The sequence below is a fragment of the Andrographis paniculata genome, unplaced genomic scaffold (genome assembly GCF_009805555.1).
Source record: "Andrographis paniculata isolate CXL003 unplaced genomic scaffold, ASM980555v1 Contig98END, whole genome shotgun sequence".
NCBI lineage: Eukaryota > Viridiplantae > Streptophyta > Magnoliopsida > Lamiales > Acanthaceae > Andrographis > Andrographis paniculata.
Genome location: NW_026137637.1, coordinates 917,872 through 945,518, shown reverse-complemented (window position 1 = coordinate 945,518; position 27,647 = coordinate 917,872). Strand labels below are relative to the sequence as shown.

At 28.5% G+C, this 27,647-nt stretch overlaps 2 protein-coding genes and 1 pseudogene across 9 annotated transcripts; 1 reads left to right on the top strand and 2 right to left on the bottom strand.

Moving 5' to 3' along the window:
* Positions 1 to 918: 918 nt before the first annotated feature.
* LOC127243968 (pentatricopeptide repeat-containing protein At5g55840) lies at positions 919 to 7,958 on the bottom strand. 8 transcript variants are annotated; one of them, XM_051264236.1, is made up of 5 exons: positions 4,438 to 7,958; positions 3,782 to 3,934; positions 3,602 to 3,705; positions 2,059 to 2,896; positions 919 to 1,374 (listed from the first exon to the last, which is right to left on the bottom strand). In XM_051264236.1, the coding sequence occupies exon 1, from the start codon at positions 7,834 to 7,836 to the stop codon at positions 4,558 to 4,560; it is 3,279 nt and encodes a 1,092-aa protein (XP_051120193.1). In that variant the 5' UTR covers positions 7,837 to 7,958; the 3' UTR covers positions 919 to 1,374; positions 2,059 to 2,896; positions 3,602 to 3,705; positions 3,782 to 3,934; positions 4,438 to 4,557. The 8 variants fall into 8 exon arrangements, with proteins under 8 accessions (XP_051120193.1, XP_051120192.1, XP_051120189.1 ...); XM_051264235.1 differs by having other exon boundaries at positions 2,059 to 2,150; XM_051264232.1 differs by having other exon boundaries at positions 3,602 to 3,690.
* Positions 7,959 to 16,394: 8,436 nt separating this feature from the next.
* On the bottom strand, positions 16,395 to 17,579 carry LOC127243975 (uncharacterized). Its single transcript, XM_051264243.1, has 2 exons — positions 17,217 to 17,579; positions 16,395 to 16,557 (listed from the first exon to the last, which is right to left on the bottom strand). Exons 1-2 carry the CDS (start codon positions 17,520 to 17,522, stop codon positions 16,549 to 16,551), a joined length of 315 nt encoding a protein of 104 aa, XP_051120200.1. The 5' UTR covers positions 17,523 to 17,579; the 3' UTR covers positions 16,395 to 16,548.
* An 8,015-nt stretch (positions 17,580 to 25,594) lies between these two features.
* On the top strand, positions 25,595 to 27,169 carry LOC127243970 (3-ketoacyl-CoA synthase 12-like; annotated as a pseudogene).
* The last annotated feature ends 478 nt before the right edge of the window (positions 27,170 to 27,647 follow it).

Here is a 27,647-nt window from a genome sequence, read left to right as displayed (position 1 = left end):
AACAGCTTCAACGAAGAGTTGCTTTTTTGTCTTTTAAGTTTGGATGATTTTTATGGTCTAAACAAATACATATGCCATTGTTTGATTCAAAATAGTTCTATTTAAATAGTTTTTAGGGCATGGTTTCGATGTTGATCGATGTATGGATTAGTCATAATCAGCGGACAACATATTATAATAGGTCACACAGGGTGTATTTGTTTGGGGGTTTGAATTTTGGTAGTAAAAATTTTGAATTTAAATAGTTGTATAATATGATATAAATATGTATTTACTTAATATTTTGAATGTAAAATTAATTTTTAATACTCTCTCCTTCCACCCAAAAAGTATAACTGTATCTATTTTGGGACGTTCAATTGCAAAATGACTATTCCAAAAGAAAAAAAAAAACTATTATTTCTTAAACTACGTATTAAAAGTAAATATTTATTTTGTAGCCGGATGAAGAAAGTACAATATATAAAAAAAAAATAAATGTTTGATTTTATAAAAGAAAAATTGTAATGAATATTAAAAGTTGGGTAAAATTCGATAAAAAATTGTTAACTTAAAACAAATACTCTCTCTATTCTAACTCAAAGCACTATTTTTACCATTTTCGTCCGTCCAACTTCAAAGTATCAATTTTATATTTTTAGTAAAAATAATCATATACCAATATCAAAATATCATTTACTTTTACCTAAATTACGAACATACCAATTACACATACAATTACTTTTTACATATAAAGTCAAAAAAACCTCTTACACACTACCTAATAAAATATTATTATATTTTTAATCTACTATAAAACCCGAGGGCCCTTTGAACCGGAACGGAGGGAGTATTTAGTATGAACTAACAATATACGATAATACTTCAAAATAATAAGTATACATAAATATAGCACAGATGCATGATATGAACGGAAAACATGCCGTAATAATCCACACAACACACGTTGATTTAACTCCAACACATATATAGAGAAGTAATTGTTCACGTGCTGATTAACTCTAATTAACACGTTAACCTCCCGTTTCTTAGACAATTAAATAAATTTACGTTGTAGTTCAACATTCTTTTTCTCTACAATTCCATACATATTGCAATTTCGATCACACTTGCGGTATTTTAGTAGAACTTTAGCTAAGCTCCAGATACAACCATGGCAAAACCTGGAAATGTGTCCCCCCTACGACATCCCCCAGATACAACCATGGCAAAACCTGGAAATGTGTCCCCCCTACGACATCCCGATGAGTGAAAGAACATACTTGTCACAAAGAAAATGCTCGTTTTTGTCAATATTTGAAAACCGGTCACTACTTGTCAAGACTCGAGACTTTCTCCTCTATGGCTCATCTTGCTCGAGTTTTTTGTCCAATGCTGCATAAGAACAAGGAATTATGCATCAGTATAGCTTCGCTTTACATAAGCCCGGAAAAGAAATGCAAAAAAAAAAAAAAAAGAGGCGAATTGAGGTTTACAATTTCCCACAGCTAACCAGATCTTTCATTTTATCGAAAACTACAGATACATTATCTAAAATCAAAAGCTAAGACAACGGTTGAAATGCCGGTGTATGACCATTCCCATTAGAAAATAAATTGACTAGGCCAAGTTGTTCCATGACTATGTTTTGCGACTCCAATAGCTTAGGATGAATCAAATAGATGGAATTTCACATGTGTTTATGATCCATCTCGCTAATTTTGAAAGAAATAAAATCTAGATAGCGATAATCTAAGATCCAAATTTAGGTAGAAAATCCATGCCAAAGTGATTCTCCAATCTCCGGAACATAACAAGAGTTGGAGAAAGAACACCGTGCAGAATTTGATAGCCGGAAACAAGAAAAATCTAATTGTTCTTTTTACGGTAAATGCTGTCTTTAGCTAACTTAAACATAAAAGGTTAAACACATACTGTTATAGTCCTATTCATACTCATCATTCATTTGGATTTCAATTTACCTCATATTTCATTTCGAAACTTTTAGCTTCAATAGACATATCACTAAAAAATTAGATACAGATAGCGAAAGGAACAACTGCAATAAGAAGAAATTACCATCTGTTCACGGCTCAAAATACTACCGAAACAGGCAAATTGTATAATGATCAGTCCTTGAGGTCAGTAGGTACATTTTGCTCCAAAATAATCTGTTTTCAGTCACATATGCAGCGGATTGCAGGTAAAAAAATTTTACAATATCAAGTAACAAGCGCATGTCGCCATTGACGAATCAAAGTAAACCATGAGCATGCCGACTTGCTAAACATTGTCAGTACAAGAAAAGAACAAGTATATAATAAAAATCCGGCAGTAAGACGAATCAAAGTAAACCATGAGCATGCCTGACTTGCTAAACATTGTCAGTACAAGAAAAGAACAAGTAAATAATAAAAATCCGGCAGTAAGAGTCTAAATACCAATTGAACCAAGAAATAAAAAATCCGAAGTCTATATGTAGATATCTAAAGTATACATAACATGAAACTGAACATAGTGATATTTTAAATCCGGAGCCACAGTTGGAGTGATTAATCCAACAGCAAGGAAATGCAGGATAGCAAAAAACTACCATGTTAAGTCGATCAAATAGTTTTTGTTGGTACAGTTTGATAAACAACATGAAGTATGAACATGGGAATAACTAATTAACTATTCAATTCAGATGAAGAGGTCGGGTACGAACTAGCTGGGAGTTAATTCCCGAAAACCCGAAAGCTTTAAACAAAACAAGAGCATGCATTGATGCAATAAACATATTTACCGGGTATGGCTGAGAGAGAATAACCCAACAAGAACATATCTCCAAATACCCAATTTTGGGGTATTGGGGTGGGGGTTTCACCCAAATTCAAGCAACAAACAATCCGTTGACGAAGATTCACTGATAACCTATCTACAAAAATTCAGGAAATGAGCACCTACGATGACTCTTGACAGAGAATGAAGAGATTTAGTGGAGTGAAATTTTTTTATTTTTCAAATACACAAGAATTAAGTTAGAAGTTCAAAGATGTTTAGACTCGGATATGGTTTATATTTAAAGCATTCCTTATTTCAATTTTTGTGCATATGCATATCTAGGCTAGGCCATGGTTCCCATTGGAGCTCAAAACCAAACAGTTTTAGAACTAAAATATAAGTAAAATTGCCCATAATTCTCTTGTGATTTTGAAACTCAATGTAAATTTCACTTTTACTATAAAAATTGCGTGGCATCCTCTTATATTTTCAAAAATGTTGCATGAAACCCCTCTGTAGTTTTGAAACTCATATAAATTTCCACTTCACTTTAAAAATTGCATGGTGCCCCATTATACTTTAAAAAATGTTGCATGAAACCTCCACCATGCAAAAAAATATAGATAGAAATCATTCTCATCACACAAGGGAAGTTTCATGGGAATGGGACTTCATACAATATTTTCTAAAGTATAAGAGGTGCCATGCAATTTTTATAATATAGGAAAATTTTATACTGAATTTCGAAACCATAGGGGAATTATAAAAAACTTTACCCAAGAATAAATAACAAATACAGAACAACTTGGCAGCACGCAGAAAGGGAAAATTACGGAACTTATGTTTTAATTGTCATTACCAATTTCACAGAGACTGAACGTTCATGCTGAAACTTGAGATCATGTATGAATTTCAAGCTTTCAATATAGCACCCTTCTTGCTTTCTTCCTGCAAATGAAAGTGCTGAAATCAATGGATGTTACAGATACAAGGCGATTTAGCTTCATTTCAGGAAGAAATATAATCGTAAGTTGCTTACAGTCAGCTGTCTAGAGGATGAATTCGCAGCCACTTTTCGCATTTTTGGTGTGTTCTACGTCAAGATACGGATATCATTCTTTCATCATATCTACGTAACTCCATTCATTAAAGCACACCTTTGCCAGAACAAAACTCATGGGCATGCCGCATACTGCATAACCAAGCCAACAGATCTGTCGGTAAAACTTAATTAAACACTCTCAAGACTCAAGAATGATACCATATGTTCAAAATTATTATACAAAAATCTCTTAACTCTTGTTTTATAAAATTTTCACATGTTGGTGGCCATACTTGGCTTAGTCAATAACAGGCACACCTAAATCAGTATATTAGGCACGTTTGATGCCGAGGACCAGCAGTTTGAACAAAGTGATATATATCGAACAACTGTTTTATTTGGAAAAGAGTCACTCAACATGTACTAGGAACATCTATGGATTGCATATAGAGCAGGCACACCTCGATTGTATTGTCCTAAACAGTTGCACAGTCTAAAATAGGGTCAAATTCAAACATGAATATCACGAATAATCTCACCATAAACAAAACCCGTAGGGAACTCAAATAATGATCATCAATATTATATGAACAAAGATACTAGGATTCTGACATTAAGACTCACATAAGAAAAGCAAAGTGTTTTACTCTAACCTGTATGAACGTTAAGCTTTATCGACAACACAGCTTCGTTTCCAATGCCAGTAGTTAAGTAGCCAAACCCGTCAATCCCCATAATTTGATGAGCGGCAAGACATTACATATCGAGCAATCTCAACTAGCATGTTTAGCTTCTTTCTTGCGGCCTTTCTTTTTACGTCTTATTAGGTCAATATACCCCATGGCATCAGTCAATCTTCTATGCCAATCTAGGGAAGCTGTATCTCGATCAACTAATCCTCTCTCCTCCAAGTAATTCAATATCCTTTCACCCTTTGCCGAATCATTTTCAACACAGATGGCATCGATGAGAACAGACAATGTAGTGATGTTGGGACAAACACCCCTCTGTTTCATCTCTTCATAAAGTGTGAAGGCGTGGTCAGTATCACCAGTTCGACACAGGGCAGATATAAGAACATTATAGCAAATGACATCCGGCCTAGCTCCATTACGTTCCATCAAAAGTTTCATATCCAGTGCCTCAGTCAGTTTAGATTCACTGCAAAGAACATGAATTACAGTAGTGAAAGTTGGAACAGTCGGGACAAGGCGGTTCCTCAGCATAAAATTAAGAACAAGCACTGCATCCTCTATCTTCCTTTGTTGCACAAGCCCCCTAACCAGAGCGCTCTCAGCCTCAGCGTCGGAGCTAATACCGAATGCCTTCATCTCATCTTTCAATTTAAATGCTCCCTTTACATCTCCAGACTTGCACATACTCACTACCAAACTGCTGTATTGCCGGGCAGTTGGAACAAAACCATTTTGCAGCATCTTACGGAGGAAAAATTGAGACTCTTGAAACAACGAGATTCTTTTGAGCCCATTAAAAACATAATGTAAAGTGTCTTCGCCCGGTGAAATTCCTATCGAATCCATGATGTTCAGAAGATCAAAGGCTCTTAACATGCTACCTTTCTCACAGTACATTGCGATAAGTATATCAAATGTCGACAAATCTGCAGGAATCCCCTCCATAACCTTCACTTTCAAAAACTTAGCAGCAACATCCAACATGCCAGACTTACAAAGACCAAGAATTAGAGAATGGCAAATAAGTTTATCGGGAACAAATCCTTTTCTCAAGATGGTTCTATATAATTCAAAACACCTATAAATGTTCTTCCTCCTTGACTCACCATGTAAGAGTATATTATATGTAACCAAATTAGGGGATATACTTTTACGAGCCATCATTGAAAGAATATCATTCAACTTATCCGTCAGTCCGGCTCTTGAGCATGCATCAAGAACAGTGTTAAAAACAACTATATCAGGATCTACACAGCTTCTTACCATATCATCGAACAGGTAAATTCCAGCTTGTGTTTGACCAATCCTAACAAAACCATTGATGATAGTGGCATAAATAAACCGGTTTGACGAAATGATTCCTTTTTGCAGTACCCGTTCCAATAAAAGCACTGCAGTAACAACCCGTCCAGTTCGACATAAATGAGAGATGAGACAACAGTATGTATGACTATCAGGGAAGACACCAGATCTTATCATCTCAGATATAAGGACGAGAGCTAATTTGAAATTTCCACGACTACATATCTCGGCCAGCATTGTGTTATAGACAATGCTATCCATAGCACAAGGAATGCCACGAAGATTTTCAAAGAAACACATAGCCTCCTCAAAATTCCTGCTGTTGCACGGTCCTTTCAATAGAAATCCATATGTATAGGCATTAGGCTGTAAACCAAATCCAACCATTTCATCAAATAGCTCGAAAGCTCTTAATCTATCGCCAGCACTTCCATATGTGCCAATAATAGAGTTGAAAGTAACGGAATTTGGAGGAACACCAATACTACGGAGATAATGCATGAGAAACTCTGCCTCTGCCACATTTCCACTTCTGCAAAGCGTAGAAACCAATAAATTACAAACAAAGAGATCTACAGAATGACCACTCCGAAGCATTGCATTATAAACCTTGATCGCTTCATTGACATCCCCGATCTTGCACAAATTGTAAATCAATGTAGAGTATACAATTCTGTTAGGTCCGCTTCCTAATCTATACATCTTACATAACAGCTCCTTCGCCTTTTTCATTTTTCCAACTCTGCTGAATCCGTTCACAAGAACTGAATATGTAACAATATCGGCGTTTACATGGTCCTCGAGCATCTTATCATGCAATTTCATTGTTTCTGTCATTTCTCCACTTTTGCACGACCCATCCATTACAACTGTATACATTGTACGATTCAAATTCATACCATCCAGCTCTATCCTCTCAAGTAGCTGTTTTGCAGAATCAAGCTTTCCATATTTACAAAGTCCATTCAAAAGAGTTCCATAAGTAATCTCACTCGGTCTCAACCCATTTCCTTCCATTTCACGCAGAAGTTCAAAAGCCTCGACAAAATTCCCAGCCTGGCAATTCCCATAAATCAATGCATTATAAGTGATACAATTCGGCGAAATATTGACCTTACACATCTCTTCACAAAGTTTTTCAGCTACCGAAAGCTTCCCCTCTTTGACGAATCCATTTATGAGTGTATTATAAGTCACTTCATTTGGAACAACTATTCTCTTTCGCATCTTCTTCAAGAGCAAATAACCTTTCGCACTTTCTCCATTTTTACACAAATCATTCACAAGCACATTGTATGTAAAAACATCGGCTTCAATACCTCTGCAACTCATTCGATCCAACAATGGCAAGGCTTCTTTATACCTTCCCCTTTTGCAACACCAATTAAGCACTGTGTTATAACTAACTACAGTCGGCGCACAGCCACTCTCCTCCATTTTCATCAACAAATAATTAGCTTTCTTCACATTCCCTTCGGCGCAAAGTACATTCAACAATATGTTAAATGTCCCAACATTTGGACAAATTTCTTCACCAAGCATTTCTTCAAAAAACAACCAAACATCCTCAGAGTGCCAATTTTTCGCCATTGCAGCAAGAATCATATTACAAGTGTACACAGAAGGCTTAAATCCCCTAAAACACATCAAACGAAAAGTCTCTACAGCATCATCAATTGCTCCCTTCCTTACATGAACTCTCATCAACACATCAAAAACAGCAGGGCTTGAATTGCACAATCGATATGTATTCATAAATGCACAGAAAACAGCTTTCGACCCTAAAGGCATCTCCAGCAAACGCCGCAATATCAATTTGGCGGAATCGTACATTCTTGCCCTAACCAGAATGTGAGCTGTGATACAGTACAAGTGAGTGAGATGATTGAATTCCAAACCTGGCTGCTTCACAATCCACTTCAGGAAGTTCATAGCCATCCTTCCATGAACTGCTCTCAACGGCGCCGTTTTGTATCTCATCCCATTCAACGACTCCCACCGGTCGATTGTCAGGAGTTTATATACACTTTTAGCCATATCTTCACCCTTCTTCATTTACAAGTGATGATTTCGCACGGAAGTCATCAGACAGCGGCGGAAGCCGGTGGAGAGGCGTTTTCCGGCGAAACGACGTTATTGAAGGCGGACGCCGCCTAGAGTGGTGGCGCACAGCAGCGGTGGTATGTTTGGATGAGATTTATAAATTTTTTATCAATAAATATTTAAAAATATAAATTAATTTAATTAAATTCTTTTAATTACTAAATATTTTCAGTTAAAATTTGTCATTTATTTACAAAAATTAATTGTCGTTAAAAATAATTATATATTGCAAAAATTAATTTTGTCTATAAATTTTTTGCTACAAATTTGTTTTTTCAAAAATTTTAATTACAAAATTATATTTTTATAGTTAAAATAATTTGACTATAAAAATCATACATTTTTATTAATAAAGTTCTTTTTTTTTATAAAATTTTATCTTTATAGAAAAAAAACTTTAAATAAAAAACTGTACTATTTTTATTGTTATATCTTATTTACATATTTTCATAAAAATAAAAAATAAAAATATTTTGTTACAAAAGTCAAATTTGTTATAAAGATATTTATCAATACGGTTTTGCTATTAAATTATTATGTTTTTTTACTACTAAATTTGTCCTTATATATTTGTTTATTATTTTTGTTAATCTCAAAATAATAATATAATTTTCATAAATAATTATAAAATTATTTGTGACTAATACAATTAAAATCATAGGTCCGAGACAAATGAAGTAAAATATAATACTAAAAGAATTATTTATTTAAATATTAAGTATTTTAAATTTTAAAAATTCTAATAAAGATGATAAAACTATAAATTTAATTAATATAAATGATTATATATAATAGTATTAAATTTTATAATAAATAAATTTAAGCAAGTTCGGGACGGAGCCGAGTTTGAGACGAGTTTTTTTTATCAAATCCATAATATGCTATGGATTTGTTGAGGTGCAGACTCAAGTCTCATATTGAAAATTTTGAATAAAATCTAACACCTTATAAGTTTTACGAGGCCTTTCGGAGAAAATCAAATAACAAATTTGTGCGGATTCAGTCCAAATTGAACAATATCATACTAGTGATAAGTAGGTCTATTTGTTGGTCCTTGGGTTTGAGGGGAGGATTATTGGAATGCAAAGTTAAGTTCCATATTGAAATATTTGAATAAAATTAACACCTATAAGTCTCGTATAAACTCTATTAGTACGAGACTTTTTGAAAAAAATCCAAAAATAAATCGTGCAGACTCAGCCTAAAACGGACAATATTATATTAGTGTTGAGTTGACGTGCCCACTTGAATCCGAGCCCACCCTATTAACATGGGGGCTGAGTGGTCCTGAGTTACAAATACTATTTTGATCATTTCTATAGCTTTTATTGGAATAATAATAATGATTATGTAAGGTATGTTACAAGCCCTTTTCTTTGGCAACAGAGCAACAATCAATATATATATATATATATATTTATAATGTCGAAACTCGCAGCCTATTTTTCGAGTGTTTTGGTAAATTTTTGAGCGATTTAATATTATGTCAACTAGATCCGATAAAATAAATCACACTTAACGAATTATGTATGACAAGTAAAATCTGGAGGCATCGCGGTTTGAACCATGGTTTTACGATGACGAGTCTACCTTCTTTACCCCTATTATCCATTATGAGAACAATCAACAAATTTTGAATTATAATCTTTGGAATATTTTTTGCTATGACTCAAATATATATATATTTTTATTATCCTATTTCAATTTCAACATATTTTAAATTATTAATTTTTAATTTAATCAGATAGTTTAACCTTTTTGTACGTGAAAAAATTGTAAAAATCGACTTGTGGATTCACTTTGATTAAAAAGAAAAAAAGAGAAAAAAAAAATATAGTTACAGTAATATTTAGAATAAAATATTATATTTTAATATAAATATTTATATTAAAATTATTATATAGTATTGTAAATCAAAATAATAAAATGAATTACATAATTAAATTTTTTTAAAAAATGTATTTTATATTTAAAAAAAATGGGCTTGGGTTGCTCCAAGCCCATATGTCGTTCCAAAAGTTTGTTCTAACACTTAGTTTGTTGATTTATTATGTAATTTTTATATCTATATTGAGTATATTTATGCTGAATTTTATTGAAATTAATAATGACAAAAAAATATTTTGGTATTTAGTTAGAATGTACTTTTACTAACAAAACAGATATATTTGACTTTGATCAAAAATAGCTAAATGGAAAATATAATTTTAATAATTAAATTATACTCCCTTCGTCCCATAAATATAGTTTTAATTGGGCACGATATTTAAAAAATATTGATATTATATTGGTAGTTGGTAAAAAATATGGACAAAAGAATTTTTTTGTCCTTATGAATGTATTAGTGTAAAAAGTAGTTACAATTGTGTAATAAAAATGAAAAAGTAGATAAAATTTTACGGTGATATGGTCATTTATGAAAATAAGACTATTGTTTTAAAACGGACAACAAGACTATTTTATTCGGACGAATGGAGTATAAAATCTACATAGGTTTTACCCGGCCATGGTCGGAGCTATATACATCAAGGGGAATAATTTAATTATTAAATAATGAAATTAATCACGTGCCTGAAATACGGGTTTTGTAAGCATTTGTTGAATGCACATCATATATTTGTCCAATTGTGTAAATTTAGTAGGGGTAGTGTTATAATTTTAGTTTATATATATTTATATTATATTATATATATAACGAGGGTGTTTGAAAAATAATTTTTTAAACAGTTGTTGGAAAAATTGCAAAATATATCTTATATGTATACTTCATTATCACTTTTGTCTTGTATTTATCTCGATGGTAAAATATATCTCATATATTTACAAAAGTCATTATTTTTATCATTTGGCCGTGCGTGATCGCATATACGGGCCCGTGGTGTGAATGTCACGCGCGGGCAAATGATATAAATAGGCGACTTTTGTAAACATGTGAGATATATTTTGTCAGCGAGATAAATACAGGATAAAAGTGATAATAGAGTATAAGTGTAAAATATTTTTTACAATTATCTCGCTTTTAGTTTCTTGAATTACTTTATTGTTTGACTAATAAAAAAAAATAATTCAAATGTTTAATAAATTAACTTTCCGAAATAACTTATTAGACCTAAAACAGTAATTTTAAAAGCATTTCATAATAGTTTTTCCACTCTTATTTTTATTATTCTCCTTTTGCCATTAATAATTAAATATTTATTTCACATCTATTAATATATTTTTTATTAAAATATCTATTAATTATTTATTATATTTACTCAAAAGACTTATAAATTTAATTTTACTCAATCCGTCCTCTAACAAAGTATCCATTTTTCTATTTTAGTCCGTCTCCTAACAAAGTATTCATTTCCGTTTTTAGTAATCGTACTATCTACCTAACATTACAGATACCCTTACAACTTACAATATATTAGACAAATATCCTTACATTTATATCACACATACTAATAAGGTTATTTTATACTTTATTCATATTATATCTCAATATAATACTAATATTTCTAAAATTATGTGCAAAAAATAAATGGATATTTATTTTGGTGCGAATGGAGTATTAGTTTAAAGTAATTGTAATTATTATTTTTTATATTGAAATCATTTTATTTTTAAGTTTGTTAAAATAAAGATAAAATAAAAATAAAAATATTATTAATTTATTTTATATATATCTTATGATATAATTTTTTATGAAAGATAAATATATTAAAATAAATTTATTTAAAATTATAAATTTAATAAAAGTAAAATTAGTTAAAAATACATATACAAATAATTTATTCTCTTATATTTTACACTATTTTAGTGAAAATAAACTCATATTTTTTATTAAAAATATATTAATTTTTTAAAAAAATATTTTTTTTAAAAAAAAAATCAATTATTCTAATATAATTTTTATAATTTTCAATAACTAATAATCAAAATTCTAAAACGTCATATCCACCGAAACGATGCAATTAAATATTTTTAAAAGTATATAAAATGTCATTAATTGTTATTTTATGTATAAATAGTTAATATCAAACGACTATTTTACCAAACACTTTAAAACAAACAACTAATACGTTCAACTAGTCAAACCAACTAATCAAATCAGCTAACAACTAACAAGTAATCGAATTAGCTATCAACTAAAAACTAACGTCTAATTGCCAAATATTACACTTATTTGACTCAATCAATATATATAATAAAAGCATACATCATATATTTTTATTATAGGATAATAGTAATATTTTAATAATAAAATAAAATAAATAAAAATGAAAATGAAATATTATGAAAATTTTGTTAAGAAGATAAAAAAAAAAAAAAAAATTAGAAAAAATAGTAATAAAATTATTATTATTATTTGTTAAAGTAGAAAATATAAAATTGTAGATGAATAAAATGTTTTGTTACGGATAAATTATATATAAATTTAGCTAACAATTCAAAAAAAGAAAAATGATACAATTTTAGCTGATATAAAATGTTGTATTTTAATGGTAGTTAAAGATAACAAATATATTTATTTTGTCTTTTTAATTTAAAGATTGTTTTATATTAGATAAAAGGACAACATTTTAGTTTGAATTTTTGACTTGGTGAGTAGATAGTATATATTATATTCTATGTCGACATATGTATTTTTTATAATATTAATTAAAAAAACGTGTTAATTTTTTTTTTTATCTTTTTGTGGAAGAACACATTATTTTTTTTTAAAAAAATTAATTAATGCAATTATATTGATATAAATAAATATAATCTTGAATGCATATTTATTCAAAATGAAAATGAATTCTGATAAAATAGTAATGCATAACTTTTTATTTGTGTTTACCACTATTTCTTATCATATTTGCAAAGATGACCATAAGAACATCCTGATTTATTTATTTTCCATTTTTTATTATTAACTTTAGTAGTTTTCAATAAAAATATGTTTATTTTCGTATAAAATATTACATTCAATTAGTATTTTCCTTAAACCATATACAGTAGTGAGATAGTTGTCGTTCTTTTTTTTTCTTCAAAAAAATATCAAATCGAACAAGCACTTATATATATATTATACTACAAATTTATTTACGTTCAAAACATCGTATCAACATCTATGTATATTAAATCAAGCAACTATTCAAATTCAACTTTTATTATTAAAAAATCCAAACCTACAAACAAACACACCACTAGAGATTTTCTAGCAAAAATAAATTTAGAAAAAAAAAAAGCATATGGAATATTGAATATAAGAGGAAAAACCTTCAAAATTTTCAAATCTCTAATTATCATTATCATTGACATTCAAATCTTCAATGATTTTTTATTTTTTATTTTTCAAAATAATTTTTCAATAGCAATAATGCACTATAATTATACAATTCTACGATAAAAAAAATCCTCTATCGAGCGAAAAATAGTGTCGATTTACATACTTATCCCTCGACTAATCTCAAAAAAGTAGCTCATCCAATGGATTGGGTTTGATTTGATTGAACAAAGATGAAATGCGCGCACTCGAAAATGATCAAACACGACAAAAACAATACATCAAGAAAATATTGATGACAATTTATACGACGAGTAGAAAAGTACAAAGTATACCAAAATAATGTTAAGAAGGTGAGGTGAAAAACGTGGGATGGACCAGCGAATTATAGAAGATGTCGGGACCATTTTTTAATCGATGCAAGATACTTTAGTACTATGTTCGTCTCATGTGCAATTTCTTACCTATAAAACAACTATAATAATTGAACTCGCCACACAAGAAGAAGAGAAAATAATTCACTCTCGAAGATGGCTAAGAAGTTTGCGGCTTTCTTCTCCCTCATTTTGCTCGTCGCTTCGGGTAATCTCCATAACTCTTTGTCGCTTGAATTTTTTGGAATTTGAAACCATTTTCGTCTTTTTTTCTTCTTTTTTTTTTTCCGGGGATATTTAGATTAATTTTGAGTATAATTATAAGTGAAAATTTTATATATATGGTTTCTAACAATTATACAAACATTTCAAATTCTTGAATTTTTTATTTTTTGGAAATTAGTTTTGTGTATACGATTAATTATTACTGTCGTCGTATATATCTCATAGAATGTATGATTGTCGTATATTTTGCAAGAATAAAATAAAATAAAATAAAATTGCTCGTTTTGTCCTTCAAATGGCAAAAAAAGGAAAATATTTTGTATGTGAATTTAAAGTTTAAATGATGGCAAAAAATCAGGTCAACTATCTCTTTTGTCCTGTATAATGTATTCAATGTATTGTAATCATATATCTTATAGAAAATCACTTGTTTATCATTTAAATGACAAAAAAAAAAGTCTTTTTTTGCATGTGAATTCAAAGTTCGAATGACGAAAAATTGAATTTTTTGGATATAAAAGACAAAAGCAATCATTGACTATATATACAGTTAAATTTGCAACTTTTTCAAATTTTTTGGACTAAGTATGAACCCCGAAAAAATTGTAAAAAATATCTCATATATATATATTAAATTATCACTTTTGTCTTGTAAAAGTCGCTATTTCTATCATTTGGCCGCGCATGGTGTGACGTCACACGCACGGTCAAATGCCAAAAATAGCGACTTTTGAAAACATATAGGATATATTTTGTCAGCGCGATAAATATAATATAAAAGTGATAATGAGATATACGTGTTAGATATTTTTTGCAATTTTTCCTATTAACAACCCCACGTAGTTAAGCACTAAAATGGTTTTTTTTCGTTTGTTAAAGTATAATTTCAAATTTTTCTAGCGTACATTCATTATAATTTTTTATAAAAATATACTCCCTCCGTCCACAAACTAATGTCCTACTTTCCTATTTGGGACGTCCAACAACTATTGTCCTATTTCTTTTTTTTAAACACAAATTTTACATTTTTACCCTTCATTCATTTATTACTTTTAATCCCTACCATACGTTAAGGGCAAATTTGTCCACTCATAACAAAAAGACAATCACTTAAAAAACCGTGTAAATATACTTTAGGACAATAGAAAATTGACGGAGGAAGTATTATTTTATCTCACAATTATTTCACCGTATATAAAGTGGCGGTGTTGCCGAGCGTGAATGGACAAAAACCTCTTTGCAACCTCGTCACGTGTTCGATACCGGACCTCAGTCCCGACCCTTGTTCGGAAGCCGGTTGCGGCCAATGTCTTTTTCCGGTGAACTTTACCGGCCCCGGGAAGTGCGTCGACGTGCCGCCGCTAGCGGCAAACGGTGCCGAAGCGAATGTGTTGCAGATATAACTTGTGTGGCTACTGTTCATTGTGGCACGAACATATGTCGTACAAAGACAAAATTATTATTATTATTATTATTATTATTATGTGTTAAAAAGCTCGTAGCCGTCGGCAATAAGTCTTTGCCCTTCATGTTCGTGTGGGATTAATAAAAAGATTGTGATGTTGTTGTAATATTTTCATGATTCCAATCTTAGTATGTAGCTTTTTGCAATAATGTGGCTTAATGTATTTTGTACTTGTTAAATTTATTTATTTTATTATTATTATTATTATTATTATTATTATATTTATTATTCCCTTCGCCAATTTTCTAATGTCCTATTTGATATTTACAAGCATTTTTAGCCATTAGGATTTTTGTTATAAAATGATAAATTTACCCTTAATCTTGTGTATAGAAAATGAAATAGTAAATAAAGTAAAGGTAAAATAGTAAATTTTGTGTATAAAAATAAAAAAAAAAGATAATAATTGTTAGACATTTCAAATAGGAAAGTAGGACGTTAGTTTGTGGACAGACGAAGTATTATTTTATGTTTTACAATGTAGTACTGTAGTTTATTTTCTCGAATTTTTTTTTCTACGTTATGTTTACTAATTTTTTACTAATATCGTAGAATGATGTTTTGAGTTTCCTGAATTTATGTTTCTAATTTATCAATAAATTTATTATTTTATTTAATATAAATTGTATTTTTATACTATATTTTTTATATAAATTAATTATTTTTTAATATAGATAATTTGATATTTAATTAAATAATGAATAAATACTTATAATTTAATCATTTTAATAATATAAATATATAATATAAGGTATATATATACTTCATAGTTATTGAGATACATATATTTTAGAATATTCTAATTATATATTTATGTGATGAATAAGTTTTGGACACATATCCCTATATTAATTTTTATCGATTCCCAAATAATAATAATAATAAAAAATAAAAATCCCGCATGATTTTTTTTTTATTTTATTTTCTTTCTAAACTCTATGTGACAGGTTATAATAGTAATAATTCAATTTTAAGTCTTGTATATAATGTGTAGTAATTTTCTGACAGGTATGTCGTTGGAGTTTAAACCTATGATTTGAAGATCACAAGTGCGCATATGCTATACAATCTTGACTACTCTTGTCAGCGTTTTTTGTCTTCTTTTTATTTGAATATGTGCGCGCCAAAATATAAAATGATACGCTAGATAAAGTTCCAAGAGAAGCAATTTTCCGACAATGACTTGATGCATAATATCATAAATCTTATAATGATAGAATATAGACATCAACAATTGCACAATTATCATCACTTATTGAAAAGAAAGATACAATAAACTTGAAACAAATAATACACGGTGCAAATGGCTTGAAGAGAACATATCATTTTGTTATATTTCTTCGCTAATTTACCTGAAAAATATAGAGACAATTTATTAACATAAAATTCAACGAGATTTTTTTATAGCTAGCCCAAATATGCAGTAATATATTTTTATTTTTGCTTATAAAATAGACACATACAGGAAAAAATAATTAAATTATATCTCCAGTGTATTGTAAAAAATGTAAAAACTTTTTTTTAATTTAGCTATATATCTTCGTGTCAATTTTCTATTTAGAATGATTTTATAAAAAATGTTTAGAAGAGTAAATAAATACATATATTCCCTCTGTCCCAAAAGAGGTGTCATAGTGAGAGTGAATACGAGAATTAAGGAATAATAGTATCAAATTGAATGCATGTATAAAGTAGAATGTAAAATATTAAAAAGGTAAGTTATATAGTAATTATGGGTAGTTTTGAAAAAATAGAAATAATTTCGTTATAATGTGGGAACCACAGTTACTAAATAAAGAAATAAGACAATTATTTTGAAACATACCAAAATGAAAAAGTAAGACAATTCTTTTAGAACGGAAAGAGTATATATAAATAAAAAAATGTGATAAAATTTTCGAAACCACCTCAAACTAAAAATATTTTATACCGAACCCTGAGTGAGTTTTTTTACCTTGCCCAGGGCCGGCCCTGGATATGCATAAAATATTAATTAATCAACAAGACTTACCGTAGGCAAAGAGTTATTGCAGACATCCGGAAGTTGGTAAGAACAACTTCTTCCCATATTAATCAAGGTTCCCGGATCGAGGATGCCCGGAAGGTTAGTTGAGGTGCACAAGCAAGCAAAGTCGACTGTCGCTAAGTCACAGCAAAATATCTCAAATCCGCGAGCAAGAAGCCTTGCGCACCGTGTAGTGTTGGTGCCCGGCAACGTGCACGGCAGATTTTCATCTTGTGCCGCGCCCTGTCGAAGGAGGCTGCAAAAAAATGCAACGGCTAAAATTATTGCTAATTTTTCCATAGGAGTTTTCATGATCTTCACAATTAATCTCAAAACTATCAATTTGTGATAATATGAAGTGTGTTTGTTTAGGTCTCTCTGTGGAGTTATATATATACAAAAATGTTTTGAAAAGTCATAAATAAGAAAAGAAAAAGATGATAATGAAGTACAAGGTTTGAGTACCTAAATTTGCCAATAAACAAATAAAGTCAAATTACATCAAACAATTAAATTAAAAGTAAGATCAAAATTCCGACCCAAATAATCACATTATGGATTAGTTTTTTTTATCCAACAAAAAAAAAAATTAAAAAAATCATCGGTATTTAATTATAATGTCGCGAGCCTAATTAATCAAGTCCAAAATAAGAATAATTACAAAAAAATTTGGAAAGAAAAACGGCATTTAAAACTCTAAACAATCTTGAACTGACGAGGATTTCAAATAAATTGTACGAATTTCATATAATTATGAGTCTGAATAGAAAAAAACAATTAAAATAATAATAATAATAATAATAATAATAATAATAATAATAAGTAGATAAGATTTAATTATAAGTAGAATTTTGATGACGTATCTAATTTAGATTAGCCCTATAGATCAATACGATTTCTTTCCGGACATTTTGCCTTCACTCACAAATATCATATTTTCAAAAAGAAATATACGCATTATTGATATAAGTAGTCTATTCAATTTATTTAATATCGGGATATCGCGTACTCTTCGACTTTATCAATTCGAGGGTATCACAATATATATATATATATAATAGAATTTTGAGTGTAAATGAATGAGTTGAAATCAATAAGAGTCAGCCAAATACATAATATTAAAACAAGAATAGTTAGGCTAGATTGAATACACACTTGTAGTATATTTTATTTGCAAGTGTTAATGTAGATGTAATTAAATTAAATTTTCAATAGAAGTACTTTTATGACTTCTCCATAGAGAAGAGCACCAAGTTATACTACTTTCATATTATATATATATATATATATATTTGTTTTTTTTAAAAAAAAAAAAATTAGAATTAGTTTCATGTAATATTTTGTGAAAAAAAATATAAAATATGAAGATTGCATAATGATTAAATAGAAAAAACAAAATTTCTGTTCATTTGGGTTTTTTATTTGAAAAATTTTGGTTTAAGTTACGTATTTAAATAATGCTTAATAGAATATTTTGTGAGATGGTTTTTTTTTTTTTTTGAAAAATGCATAATTCAAATAGTAAACTTTGAAGATTTTTGAATAAAAATGTATTTATGTATATATATATATATATATTTTGTGAAATTTGGTTTATTAGTCTTATTTTTTTTATGTACAATTTTTGTAATTTTAAGTAAAAATATATTATTTTTTCTTACAAAATATGATATTTAAATTATTATTCAAACAAAAATCTAGCATCAAATTCCACAACCAAACTTCAAAAGAATACATTGATTTTATTTAAATTGTTTCTCCCCTTCATTTTTAATAATAGGAAAACCTTATTTGAAATAACACATTTTCTTATTGGGCTCTTTGGACTTAGATCCATTATATAAATGATTTCACATAAAAATTTAAACGATTAAAAATACGTATTATCTATTTATTTATTTGAAAACGAAATTTAATACAAACATATTAAATAAAAACAAATACTTTATTTGATAATTTTGGAAAAGAAAAATAGAATAGTACAAGAACAAATTCAAATTTTAAAATATCCATTAAAGTTTAGATTAGGGATTTAAAAATACTAAAAGCATTAATTAAAATAGTACTATGTATGATAGATATAGATATTTGGTGTTATGTCTTTGATGAAAATTTAATTTTGTGTAATATAGGATGTGTTTAACTTTTATATATATATATATATATATATATTTAACAGTGGATTAAATGTAACTATTTTGGAGAAAAAATAATATATTTAAATGAAAAAAAAAATAAAATTAATTTGATTATTTTAAAAGAAAAATTTTCAACAAATATTAGTACAATTTGTAAGCAATACCTTAAAAATATATAAATAGTATTTATTTCATTCACGTCTGAAATTTATATTTATCTTTTCTGTGTCAATATTTAAATATTAATTATTATATTAAAAAAAATAAAAATATTTTCATTAGTATCTTATTATACACATATAAATATATTTTTAATATTAAATACAATGACACAAAAGATATATATAAATCACAGAAGAATTATATGATATCTTCAAAGTTCATCTTTAATAATAATAATAATAACAATTAATGTGATATTACTCCATCCGTCCCATAAGTAAATATCAATTTATTTTTTGCACGTAATTTTAGAAATATTAATATTATATTAGGATAGAAGAAATAAAGTAGAAATGACTAAAATAACGTTATTAGTACGTGTGATATAAAGGTAATGACATTTATGTAATATACTGTAAATTGTAAGAGTATTTGTAATGTTAAGTAGATAGTACAATTACTTAAAAAAAGAAATAGATACTTTGGGACAAATTAAAATAAAAAAATAAATACTTTGTTACGAGAGGGATGAAGTATTATAATTCAAATTCAATATATATCAAAGGCATTTATTAAAAGATTATTCAAATAAGTTTGACTTTTAAATTAATTGAAAACTACTACTACTACGTAGAAACCCAATCCATATAAATTAAATAATTAATAATATGAAATAATTTATTTGATTAGACATGTGTGCATATCTTTAAACTTTTGTCAAGTCAATAGCCGTCATCTTCTTACGCGGAAGACTTTTTATAATTAGGGTGTGTTTGTTTGAATTTTGAATTGAGATTTAAATAGTAAAAATTTTGAATTAAAATAGTTGTATAATATGATATAAATAAGTGTTGATATGTTGTTTTAAATGTAAAATTGATTTTTAGTATAATATAAAAAATAAAAAATAGGTGTTTGATTTGATATTTTTGAAAAATAAAAATGAAATGAATAGTATATTTAAATTCAATCCCCAAACAGACCGCATCCTTAATGTACATTTGTCCTTGAATGTATTTCCTCTTTTATCTCATATAATTTGTCTATTTGGGTTGGGCGCATAATTTAAATATGATGTAATTAATAGGTAATTAAAAATATCAATTTTTATTTTATTATTTTTATCTACTTTCTTTGTCTCATATTTATATATTTATTTGCTTTTTGGACGGAGTTTTAAAAATATTAGTATTATATTGGGATAAAATAGAAATAAAGGTAAAAAGACTAAATTAACTCTATTAGTATTGTATGATATAAAGGTAATGACATTTGTGTAATATATTGTAAATTGAAATAGTATTTGTAATGTTAAGTAGATAGTACAATTACTGAAAAAAAAAAAAAAAAAAAAAGAAATGGATACTTTGTTATGGAACGGACCAAAATAAAAAAATAGATAGATTGTTAAGGGACGGAGAGAGTATTTTATTCAAAAATATCAATTTTTAATTATTGTAAAAATAATCATATTTAAGATACTATAATACAATTTTTACATAAACATTCAATTTTTATTTTTTTTTAAAAGCAAAAATATCAAAATAATTTTACATATTCTCACTAACAAATAAAATATTATTATTATTTTTTAATTTATTAAAATAAATAAATACATTTAATTAGAACAAAGAGAATATTATTTGTATGAAGATTCTATTTATTAAATTTAAAAAATATATATATACAATTTGAATGGTTTCAGAAAAATTATAATAAAAAAATAATAATGTTATATGTATGAATGAATTTTTGTAAGAAAAAGAAAAATTAATAATCTCTTTAAATTCATAAATTGTAAAAGTGGTGAAAATTAAACATAGTAACAAGTTTGTATTGTTTGTATAATTCAAATGTGTTTAACGATGAAATCGTTAATTTCTCTAATTCAACACAGTAACCAGACCGATATAAATATATTTATATATATTTAAAATTTTCTATTTTTATAAATTAATTCATTTTCGTTATATATAACTATAATATACTCCCTCCGTCCAGTTAGAAAGTATACATATTTCTATTTTGGAACGTCCAATTACAAAGTAACTATTTCATTAAATACTTCATTTTTTCCACAAATACCCCTACTTTACATCACATCGTTACTTTTATACCAAAAAGGTAAGGGTAAAAGTGTCATTTCACTATTTTTACCTACCCACTATAATTAAAATACTATTATTCCTTAATCTCCGCGCCAAAAATAATTGTATACTTTTGGCTTGGACGGAGGGAGTATATTATATTTTTGTGCATTGTATAAAATTTTGTTCTATTTTAAAATAACAATACACTCACATTTAAGTATCATTTCAAAATCTTTTTCAAAATATTTTAAATTTATTTTTAATTAAATATATATTACATTATAACATAACTTACAATAACCAATATTTCATTTCTCGATAATAAAATAAAACACAACTTCCAACTACAAACCGATTAACATAAAAACACTCTTTAAGGTGGATATATATATATATATATATATATTTTAGTTGGTGCAACTTGGAAAATTGAAGTCATGTCTTGAGATAATCATTTTTTCCCCCTAAGCAACAAAAAATTGTCAAGTTGCAATTTTTCTATATATATATATTTTTTATTTTTTTATAACGTGGGAATCCGCAGCCGTTACCCGAAAGTGTGTACTTGATAAATTTCCGATCAAACCTAATATCCTGCTGCAATTTTTCTATATTTTTTAGAATGAAAAAGATTGAGCGTGCTTTTTGTAAAACAAATATACATCATTTTCAAAAAAAATAATAATAATATATTACTCTTGTCATTCAAATTTATGCTCAATTCATTTGTCAAGTAGAAAGAGAATGAACACAGTTTTTTTTATGACGAATGGAGTATTATATATATTTATTATTTTTATACTCCTTCCGTCCCAAAAGTATAGTCTTATTGTATTGGAGATGAGATTTAAGGAATATTGATATTATATTAGTAGGGGATAAAATGTAAGGATAAATAACTTTTTTGTCCTTGTGATTATATTAGTGTAAAAAGTAGTGACAATTGTGTAATAATATAAAAAAAATAATGATAGTTTTATGGTGATATAGTTATCTATGGAAATGAAACTATTGTTTTGAGACAGACAAAAATGATAAACAAGACTGTTGTATTGGGACTGAGGGAGGATTATATATATGAAAATATTTTTATGAAAAATCTAAAAAATTGCATTATTTGATTATTAAAATAAAGGCATAGACACTATAGACTCGATAAATTCAAATTTAAATAACCTAGTTTAACAAATATGATGAAATCTAAATATAAACCTAACAAATTTAAAACTAAATATATAAAATTTCTCAACATCCCCGTACTAATTTCATTTAGTAAACATACTCTTAATATATAATATTTTGTAAAAACTAAAATTATATACAATATAATCATATAAAATATCGATAAATTTATACATACTTAAGTTTTTCTTTCGATTTGGTTTGAATTTGGTATTAGAATAATGTTTGATGGGATATTTTGTGAGAAAAATATGTATATCTTTTTTATAAAAAAAAAAATGTACCGTGTAAATAGTAAAAATGTTTTTAAAAAAATGACAAGAAAAATACAATTTAAATATATATATGTGTATATATATTTATCTATTTAATTATTTATTAAAGTGATAAAAATATAAATTTATGATTCATTCACTATTTGAATTATTTGAGATGATAATATTGGAGACAAAGAGTATTTGTTCTTTTGAATGAATGTATACTTTATAGTACCTATGAAAAATTGTATTGATAGTATAAAAAATAATAATTTATGTCGAAGTATTAACTGTTTTATGAGTAGATAAAACAAAGATTAGAAACAGGGAGATTATTTATATTATGTACTTTAAAATAATATTTATAAAAATTTGTATAAAAAAAAATACTAGTTGAACAAACGCTAGTGTCGTCATTTAAAATTCCTCATAAAAAACTTATATATATATATACTCCCTCCGTCTTGTAGAAAAGTTGCCGTCTACTTTTTGCACATAGATATTTGAATATTAGTATTATATTGGGTTGTAGTTAAAAAAACAAAAATACCTTTAGGCCATCTCCAACCTGTCAACTCCATTTATCCAGTTTTAACTCTAAATATACAGTTACCACATTAATTTTACTCAAACCATAACTCCATTTGTCACTATTATTCTTCAAATATTCAAATTTCCCTATTATTTTAAACAACTTTTTATTTTTATAATTTAAAATAATTTTTTTTAAAAATTTTTAAAAAATAAAAATAAAAAATAGAGCAACGCCATTTTTTTGCGTTGCACAACGCCAAAAAGTGGCGCAAGATTTGGCATCGGTTGGAGACAATATAGTGTAAATTGGAAGGATATTTATTATGACAATATAGTGTAAATTGGAGATGCTCTTATTAATATTGTGTAATATAAAAGTAATAATATTTGTGTAATACAGTGTAAATTGGAAGGATATTTATTACGTTAGGTAAATAATACAATTACTAAATCATGAAATATTAACCTTATTTTGTGATGCACATAAATAAAAATGACAACCTTTCAACGAGACGGAGTGAAATTTTAAGCATGAATCATGCTCTCTATATTTAATGAATAAATTTCAAATTTTTTGAACCAAAATCTCCCGAACTAGATCGAGTTCAACATTAAATAAATAAATAAATAAATTGATTCGGTTTTAAATATGTAAATTGAATTCGATCGAATAGCCGCCATCGAAGTCAAATGATTTTTTTTTGACGGACTACGCTGTCAAGAAAATGAGAAGTTGATAATAAATAGGATCGAAACAGAAAATTGGTTGAGGAATAGGAAAACTCGAAGGAAGTAATTAATTAAGAGTGGCCAGCCAACTGCTGCCTGTAAGATGAAATCGAAGAACCAACTCTACAACAAGAATTTATTTTGTTTTCTCAATTTCCTCAACTAACTCATTCATAAATATTATTCACACCCATCCACAAACAACTTTATGAACAAAAACCTTCTACCAAGTTTGCTGTCATATTTTGTAGATAATAAAATTTTGATTTAAGAATGTATAATTTTTTAAATAAAAATAAGTATTTGATGTAATTTTTTATCTGAATAAGTTATTTTGTTGATGGAACAAAATGGATTTAATTTTTTTTTTTACATAAATAATAGTATTTGATATATATATATATATATACATATCTAGTGCCAAAATTTGAAATAATTTTCAACAAAGTATTTTTAATAATAGTGCCAAAATTTAAAATATATATAAATAGTCTTAGGTATGTGTTTATGATTATGTTTATTTATGTTAACGGGTGTGTTTGTCTGGGCGTTTGGATTTTAGTTGGGATTTGAATAGTAAAAATTTTATATTTGAATAGTTGTATGATGTGATATAAATAGGTGTTGATGTGATGTTTTGAATGTAAAATTAATTTTTAATATAATATAAAAAATAAAAAATAGGTGTTTGATTTGATGTTTTTGAGGAAAAAAAATTAGATAAATAGTGTAAATCCAATCCAATCCCCCAAACAAACACACCCATTATTTATTCTTTATATATATATATATATATATATCATTCTAGTTCATCGTATGGTTACATGTAGAAAGAGCAAGAATTTTTTAAAGTTATAATAATAATATTATTATTATTATGTGTTTGGATAGATAATTTAGAATTGTGATCCAAATTGAAAATATTAAAATTAAATATACTCTTAATATTACTCATTTTGTCATGTAAAATTATATCTATTTGATTTGACATGAATTTTAGAAAAAATGAAAAAGTGGTTATTTTACTGTATAAAAAGAGAAATAAAAATAAATTTAGATAACAATTCAAAAATAAAATAAAATTTATTTATATATCAAAAAAAAAATTACTATATAAATAAATATTCAATATACTATTTTGAATAAGAAGAAATAAATAAATAACTAACTTGGGTACATAACTAAATTCACAAATTTTCCTCGAAAAACACAAACAAACAAACCCAACCCTCAATTTTCTTCACGTATAAATACAAGTTATAGCCACAAAGAACAACACTCACAATCAAACACAAAAAAACCTTCGATTTCTCCTCTCCATTTCCTCATTCATAGTAAAAATGGCGTCTTTCGTTCTACTTATCGTATCCACATTCTGTTGCCTATTCCTCATTCACAAACTCTACGAACTTGTCTCTCGAAGAAAAGATCGACATTGTTATCTCTTACACTACGAGTGTCACAAGCCGTCGAACGATCGAAAAGTTAGCACGGATTTTAGCGGCGAAATCATCGCCCGAAACAAAAACCTCGGCCTCAACGAGCACAAGTTTCTCCTCCGCGCGATAGTGAATTCCGGGATAGGCGAGGAGACCTACGCCCCGAGGAACATTCTAGAAGGCCACGAGTGTTCCCCGGCTCTAAAAGACGGGATCGACGAGATGGAAGAATTTTTCATCGATACATTGACCCAACTATTCAAGAAAACCGGCGTCTCCCCGCGAGAAATCGACGTCCTCGTCGTGAACGTCGCGTTGCTCGCGTGCGTGCCCTCGTTGACATCGAGGATCGTAAATTATTTCAAGATGCGCAACGACGTGAAGTCGTTTAATCTCACGGGTATGGGGTGTAGCGGGAGCTTAATATCGCTCAATCTCGTCGAAAACATCTTCAAAACGCGTAAAAACGCGTTTGCCGTCGTCGTCACGTCCGAGTCGATCGCTCCGAATTGGTACACGGGAAATGATCGATCGATGATCCTCACGAATTGCCTCTTCCGGTCGGGGGGTTGCTCGATTCTCCTAACGAACAACAACGATTACAAGCGCATCGCCAAATTGAGACTCGAGTGCCTCGTGCGCACGCACATAGGCGCGAGCGACGAAGCGCACAACGCGTGCTTACAAAAAGAAGACGACGAAGGAAAGCTCGGGTTTTTCCTCAGCAAAAATCTTCCGAAAACGGCGACAAAAGCGTTCACCAAGAACATCGCGAGCCTCGCAACAAGAGTGCTCCCGATAAAAGAGCTCGTTCGATACGTCGCGATTAAGTACGTCGGGGCGAAATCGACGTCCCTAAATCTAAAGACCGGGATCGATCACTTTTGCCTCCACCCGGGAGGGACGGCGGTGATCGAGGAGGTGCGGAAGAGCTTAGGGCTAAGCGATTACGACGTGGAACCGTCGAGAATGACGCTTCATCGATTCGGGAATACGTCGGCGAGTAGCTTGTGGTATGTTTTAGGGTATATGGAGGCCAAGAAGAGGTTGAAGAAAGGTGAGAAAGTATGGATGATAAGCTTTGGATCAGGTTTCAAATGTAATAGTTGTGTTTGGGAAGTTGTTAAGGATTTGGAAGATGGGAATGTGTGGGAAGAATCCATCAATGGCTACCCTACTAAGAACACTTCAAATCCTTACATGGAGAAGTATGGATGGATCAATGATTGATGTCTTGGAACCACCTCAAGGTTTCATGTTGGATTGACGATGATTTCTTGTTGAAAAAAAATAATGTTGTAGTATGATTTTATTTTATTTTTTTTTTGTGTTGTAGTCGATATCTAATGTTCAAACTCGATTCGAATGTATTGTTAGTGTATATTCGATTCGGTTTATTTAGGATTCAAGTTAAAATAAAAGTTCAAGTTCGCCTTAAAACTCGCAGCCGTTACCGAGGGGTTTGAACCCATGAGCATGAGCTCACAGTCACAAGTCTAACCCGTATACGACCATACGCGACTTTGTTCTAATTTAATCATACGAACTAAAAATACTACACAAAGGAACCCCAAAGTCAAAGCAAATTTTAGGTTTGTTTGGTTTACGATTTTTGACTTAATTTTAATTTAAATTTTTCATCTTAATTTTAATTTAAATAATATTTTATATGAAATTAATAATATTTTCTCCTTCCACGCAATATTTAGTTTTCGATTGTGAAATTTTAGATTGACTGATTAGATAAAATAAATTTGAGAATTAGATAAAGTAACAAGAAAAAAAAAAAGAATATATTTATTTGACCGATGTGATGATATAAAGTGTAATTAATTACAAATATTAATTTACATGGGACATATCAAAATAGGAATAATTGTAAAATACTTGACAATATATTTTTATG

Excerpts from the sequence above, each read along its gene's own strand:
- LOC127243975 (XM_051264243.1), bottom strand. The coding sequence starts at position 17,522 with ATGAAAACTCCTATGGAAAAATTAGCAATAATTTTAGCCGTTGCATTT.
- LOC127243968 (XM_051264236.1), bottom strand. The coding sequence starts at position 7,836 with ATGAAGAAGGGTGAAGATATGGCTAAAAGTGTATATAAACTCCTGACA.